Here is a 6191-nt window from a genome sequence, read left to right as displayed (position 1 = left end):
TTGGGCAAGCAGTGCCCCCTGCTGTGTAGGGACTGGCTGAGTTACCCTGCCTGAGGTCCTTTGGGCAAAGCCAAACGGGTTGGCTCAGACTTGTCAGTGTCCACCTTGCACCTGGCCCACTGCTCTTTGGGAAACGGCATGAGGAGATCAAAAGAAGAGGTGGTACACATGCAGGGCCTTGAGTAGGGGTGGGGCCAGCCCTGCCCAGGCACCCTTGGGACGGACGCCCACAGGCTGAGTGAGCGCTCTGAAGCACCTCTTCCCGTGCAACGCAGCCTGGTGGGCCCCAGTGGCTGCGGTCTGAGTCCCCCACCTGGAGCAGGGACACAGAGGGCTTGGGGAGGGGTTGGGGGCCTTGGGAGCTAAACTGTCCCTCCCCTTGCTCCCCTTCCTCCTCCCTGCAGCTCCAGGAGCCCCTGCCACCCCCCTGGCCATCTGGCTCTACCAGCTCCGCTCCCCCCCACTCTGTTTGTCTCCCGCTCTGCTCCCCTCCCCCAGGCCCTGCCCTGTTGGGGCGCCTCCAGCAGCCACATGGTGCCTTCCCTTTTGTTTCTCAGTCCTCACAGCCCAGGACCTGAAAAAAAAAAAAAAAACCATGTGTGCATGTCCTTGTGCAGTGGAGTCTGTGTCCCTGCGTGCACTCGTTTCATGTCCACGTGCATGTGTGTGAGCTGTGTGCACGTGCTGTGTGTGCACTCGTGTGTACAGACCCATGTAGGCTGTGTCTGGGGTGAGGGCCTGGTGGAAGAGGGTGTGGATGTGGCGGGGGGTGGTGTGAAGCACATGTGGGTCAGCTGGTTCGAGGAGGGAGAGGTGTCGTCAGCCTCACCCCCAGCCCCGAGGTGCAGCTGTGAAAACCCCGTAGGGGCACACGGAGGGCTTAGACAGCCCTCTCTGTGCCCATAACAACTCCCAGCCCGAGAGGCCACAACTTAAGAAAGGAGCTCTTTATTCCACGTCGTCCGATATTTTTACACAAGTAAAATAAAATGCATATCTCTATGTTCTGCGATCTGGGTGGGAGGCGGCGTTCTGGAACAAACGCTGCCGCACCCTGTAAACATGATGGGGTGGAGATGGGAGGCGGGCGGGCGGGCGGGCAGGGAGGCGTCCATCAGGGAGGGCCTGCCCTGCCCACGGGCTGCTTGGTGCTGATGCTGGGCTGGCAAAAGCACCCGGCCCCGGCTGGCACATGGAGGGAGCCCGTATGTACACACACCTGGTTGCAGAGAAAGGCCTTGTGTTCTAGGGGCTGGTCAGCAGGGCCCGATCACTGTCCACAGTGCTAGCACCAGGCCCAGGGGGGCGAGGCTGCAGGCGAGGCCGGGCAGGGCGCCCGAGCCCTCCGTGTCACCACCCCCACCACCCCCACCGCCTGCCTGGCCCATACGGCAATGGCTGCGGGTTCGGTTCTTTCGAGAACAGCCTGGCCTCCGGCGCGGGCCTGTTGGGGGAGGTCCTGGAAGCTCGGAGCCCTCAGGCTGCAGCCCGGGAAGTGGGGGCTCGGCTGAGCTGGGCAGAGTCCCAAAAGGGGAGTCATTGCTGTGCCGCGGACTGGAGCCGTTGCCTGGGGGGCTGTCGCCAGGAGGCGCGCGCCCCTTGAGTGCGTTGCCTGCCGACGCCGGGCTCCCGGGCCCCAGCACTGAGGCTTTGTCCACCGCGTCTGGCTGGCAGCACTTCGGTAGGCCTGGCAGCTCCTCGTCGGTGGGCCCGCCGGTCCGGATGGGACGGGAGGGCCTGGTGGCCACGGCACAGCCCTCCAGGTCAGCGGCAGCCAGACGTTTGAGGTCACGGCTGGCCAGACGCGGGGGCAGGCTGCAGAGGAGCTCGGACGAGGAGCCTCGGAACTGCTGAAGCCAGGCCCAGAGTGGGCGCGCCCGGCAGTCACACACCCAGGGGTTGTCGTTGAGCCTCAGGTACTGCAGGGCACGCAGGGGCGCCAGGGCCTCGGCAGGCAGCGCTGAGAGATTGTTGGCGAACAGATAGAGTGTCATGAGGCGGCCAAGGTCACGGAAGGCGTGCGGGTGCACGCGGGCCACGCGGTTCTGGTGCAGCAGGAGGCGGTCCAGGCTGTGCAGGCCCCGGAAGGCGCGCTCGGGCACGCTGGGGATGCGGTTGCCATGGAGGAAGAGGTGTGTGAGGTTGCCCAGGTCGCGGAAGGCGTCGTCGGGCAGTGCCTGCAGCCCGTTGTCCTGTAAGTAGAGGTACTGCAGGGCCACCAGGCCGTGGAACAGGCCCGGGCCCAGCTCCTGCAGGCCGCAGCGGTCCAGGTGCAGCGTGTGCAGGCGGCTCAGGCCTCGGAACGTGGCAGGGTCCACAAAGCGCAGCTGTGCGTTGTCACTGAGATCCAGCTGCTCGAGGAGCGTCAAGCCCGCGAAGGCGGCAGCGTCAATGCGGGCCAGGGCGTTGGAGTGCAGCCACAGGATGGTGAGGTTGCGGCAGGCGTGGAAGCCAGCTGCCGGCACGTGCACGATTCGGTTCCCATGCAGGAAGACGCGCTGGCTGGCGGCTGGGATGTCAGTGGGCAAGGCCTGCAGGCCCTGCTGCGGGCAGCTGGTCGTCACCTTTGGCTCATTGTAGCACACACAGGCGCCTGGGCATGGCGTCGCCACCTGCCACGCCTGCAGCCACAGCAACCATGCCAATAGCTGGCTCCCTGTGGGCAGAAAACAGGCGATTAGGGGGGCAGGTCCCTGAAAAGCCAGGGATGCTGGGGCCATGTTAGCCTCTGGGATCATGACTCAGGGGGAATGGAGTGGGGTTCAAGAAACAGCAGCCACTGCTAGGAATCGGAGCTGTGCTTTCTACTCAACACACAATGTGGAAACTGCTGCTCCTAGCACACCATGGGACCCACACATCCCACTCTGAGAAACCCACCTGCACACCCCACATCACCCACCAAAGCCCAGAGTCAGCCCATCCGTCTCCTCCAGGGCCAGCTGCAGGCCTCCTGGGACTAGGGCTCATGCCTTCAGTCTTGGGACTCCATCAAACACAGAGTTCCTGGGTCTGACTGCCACTCCCATTGGTTCCTGCACTGTTCCTGGTCTATCCCATCTCCCCAGCCCTCAGACCAGGCTGGGAGAGGGTGAGTGCTGTGGGGACCAGGCCGGCCGTCCACGCTCAGCTCATGGCTTGTGAGGAGGCAGGGCTGATGAGGCAGCCTCTCCCAAGGACCCTCCTGGGCTGCAGGAAGAGAGGGGCTGTGGCTCAGAGCCCATGTCCCACTCAGGCCCACGAGCTGTTGAGGCCATTCGGCTGCCATTCCTGGAGAAGTTGTCATCCAGCCTGTAGCTGAGCTACTGCAGGGGCTGGGTTGTCCCACCCGCAGGGCTTAGGAAACACTCCCATGTGGACTAGGCTCCTGTGTCTGGGACCCCACAGGGCTCTGGGAGGGAGAGTGAGACCTGCCCCACGTGCCTGCTTCCCAGGCAGGCTGTCCCCCCTCTATCCACGCCTCCCCCTTGCCACCTTCTGTAAAGCGCTTCCTGCTTTGGTGGAACACTTCCCGCAGCCTCCTCCCCTCGGCCTCATTCTCAGCTTGATTTCCTCCTGGAGCAAGTTCACTCCTTCCCAGCCAATCCCTACACAGCTGCCCTCTGCCACTGCCCTCAATTCCTCCCGCCCAGTTGGTGCCCTGCCACTGGGCAGTGGTGGCTGTTGGGCAGTGGTGCCCGTGGTGACAATGTCTGTACCTGCGCCTCCCCAGGCCACCTTTAGTACCTGAGGCTCAATGACAACCCCTGGGTATGTGACTGACAGTTCTTCCTCAGTCCTATCCCACAGTGGGGTTTCATCAAGACCCCTTCCGAGCCGGAGAGCCCTCCTGGGTCACTGTGTCCAGCCCTGGTCTCACCCGCAGGACACAGACTCCAACACTGAACTTACTGCCTATCATTCCACCATCAGACCCTCCCCCCTTGAACCCTGAAGGTTTCTCTCTGCCTTCAGGAGTGAGTCTATTAAAATGTGAATCCCCCTGGGAGGGTTATGGCTTATCAGCTAACACTTATCAGCTAACACCTGCACTGACAGCTAACACCTTCCTTGGCAGCTAGCTAAGAGCAGGATTCTACAGACGGAGGCAGGCTAAGTGCTAGGGCTGGAACAAGGAGGAAAAGAGAGGACCCCAGCCAGCCTGCCCACTTGGACAGGACCCTGGGCCCGTCCCATCCCTTCCTGCACCCCGCTCAAAATGCCACACTGCTCCTTTCTGCCTGGGCTGGCACAGATGCTCACCCCAACCTGGCAAACGCGGGGACCAGGCTGGCTGCACCCATGTCATTACACATTCACATCCTCCCTGACTCTGGGACGCTGTCTATCCTGGCCCCCTACAGCCCGGGGCCTCTCTGCCTCCACAAGCTGCTGGGGCTGGAGGCTGTTTGTTGTACACCGGGGAGAATGGAGCCCTAGGATGGGGGTCCAGAAAGCCCTAGAACCTGGAGCGCCCACCTAGGCCGGCCGGCATAAACCACCGCACCTTCCTGGGCGGGCCGTGTGCGTGGGAGGCGGTGAAGGTGCATCCTGGCCTGATGTTCTATTTAAACGGCTGACACCCTCTCCCTACGCTCCTCACTCATGTCTGTCCGGGAAAGTCGGGCTGGATTATGCCAGCTCTCCACCAGTGTCTCACCTGCTGTCACGGGAGACGACTGTGCTATGTAAACAGTACTTCCTATCCCCGGGACCTGCTCGGCACAGGCAGGCCTGGGGGGGTGGGAGCCATGGCCTCCAAGTCAACACTGGGCCTAGGACCTCAAAGAGAAGGGTGGACCAAGCCACCAGTCATACCACATCATGAACATGCCACATCACTGCACCACATCACCAAATGGGCCTTGTCATCAGAGACCAAGCTACCTACCTGGCAACACTGTGGGCCTCCACCCCACACTGTGACCCTGACGCCACGTCATCGATGCAGACATGTCACTCGTAGGACCATGTCTGGGGGGCTACCTGCCTGAAGATGTGCTCTTTGAGCTCGGCCAGGCTCGAGGCACAGCTCACAGAATCTGCTAGAACTGAGCAGACCCTCCACTCTGGCCTCTGGCCCCAGGCCCTCTGCAGCCCAGGCCCCCAGAAGGCCATGTGTCGAGAGGCCTCTTCTCTCCTGTGGCCATGACACCTGCTCTCAGTGACCAGACCAAGGCTCAGAGGCCGAACCACCATGCCATGGGGCGGTGGTCTGGTCCCTCCGCGTGGCCCGAGTCAGCAGAGTGGGGTTACGGAGTGGGGGGCAGTGGCTCCTGCTCTGCAGTAATTGTCTCTAGCCCTCTCCCCTCCTCCCCCTGCCCACTGGTCTCCATGGCAACACCTCCCTCGGAAGAGCAGGCAAGGGACATCTTCCTGTGAAATAATCAAACCCAACTTTGTGTAGTGGCTCAGATTCACACCAGGTACCCTTGGGACCATGCCTTGTGGGCCCCCAGAACGTAGTTCTCGGCCCCTGCCTTGCCCTGGAAAAGCTGCCCCGGACCACCCAGGCCTGTCCAGCCTCCACCTCTGAGCCCTCCCACCAGCCCCACCTGCCCACTCTCTCTCTCCAGCCCTAGCCATCCGCACCAGCTCCCCCACTGAACACTCACCCGAAGTGGTAACCCCAGAACACGCAAGACAACGGCGCTCCCAGAAATCAAAGGTGCCGCACGCTCGCAGACCACCTCCACGTCGGCCACAGCCCTGTGCCAGCCGGGCCCTTAGCCACCGGGGCCTCCTCCTGAGCCTGCCCCAACCGGGGTCCCCACGCAGCTGCGCTGGCTCCTCAGCCCGGGGCCACAGCCCTGCCCCCCATCTTAGAAGCCCTCTCCCCCCACCCCTACTCCACAGCGGCCCAGCCCGCTCCACTTCCTTCAGGGCAACGGCACTGGTCAGAGGCCACAGAGGCCACACTGGCTGTCGGGCTGAGTCAGGTGAGGGGCTCTCCCCAGGTGGGTCTCACGGGCCCCGGCCAGTGGGACAGAGTGCTGTGGCCAGTGGGACAGGGGTCTGGGAGATCGCAGCCGGGACCCTCCAGCGGCAGCCAGACAGGCTAGGAATGGCAGTGCTCTGGGCCTCAGGGGGTTTCTAGAGAGAGAAAACTGAGCAGACAATGAGGCCGCAGGACAGGGCCAGAGCCCAGGGATGGAGAAGGGGACCTGTGGCTTCCGGCAGGCAGCAGAGGGCCTGGGTGTGCCCATGGGGCC

At 63.1% G+C, this 6191-nt stretch overlaps 1 protein-coding gene across 1 annotated transcript in view; it reads right to left on the bottom strand.

The window, feature by feature from the left end:
- Positions 1-1256: 1256 nt before the first annotated feature.
- RTN4R (reticulon 4 receptor) overlaps positions 1257-6191 on the bottom strand; it is a 20744-nt gene continuing 15809 nt past the window's right edge. Inside the window, exon 6 of the mRNA XM_007957967.1 lies at positions 1257-2656. Within this exon, the coding sequence (XP_007956158.1) occupies positions 1257-2656 (1400 nt within the window). The remainder of the gene's footprint in view (positions 2657-6191) is intronic.

Source organism: Orycteropus afer, unplaced genomic scaffold, assembly GCF_000298275.1.
Source record: "Orycteropus afer afer isolate SDZICR_OR568_19922 unplaced genomic scaffold, OryAfe1.0 scaffold00829, whole genome shotgun sequence".
Lineage (NCBI taxonomy): Eukaryota > Metazoa > Chordata > Mammalia > Tubulidentata > Orycteropodidae > Orycteropus > Orycteropus afer.
The sequence above is the reverse complement of the archived record's forward strand: the minus strand, read 5'-3'. Positions and strand labels throughout refer to the sequence as shown.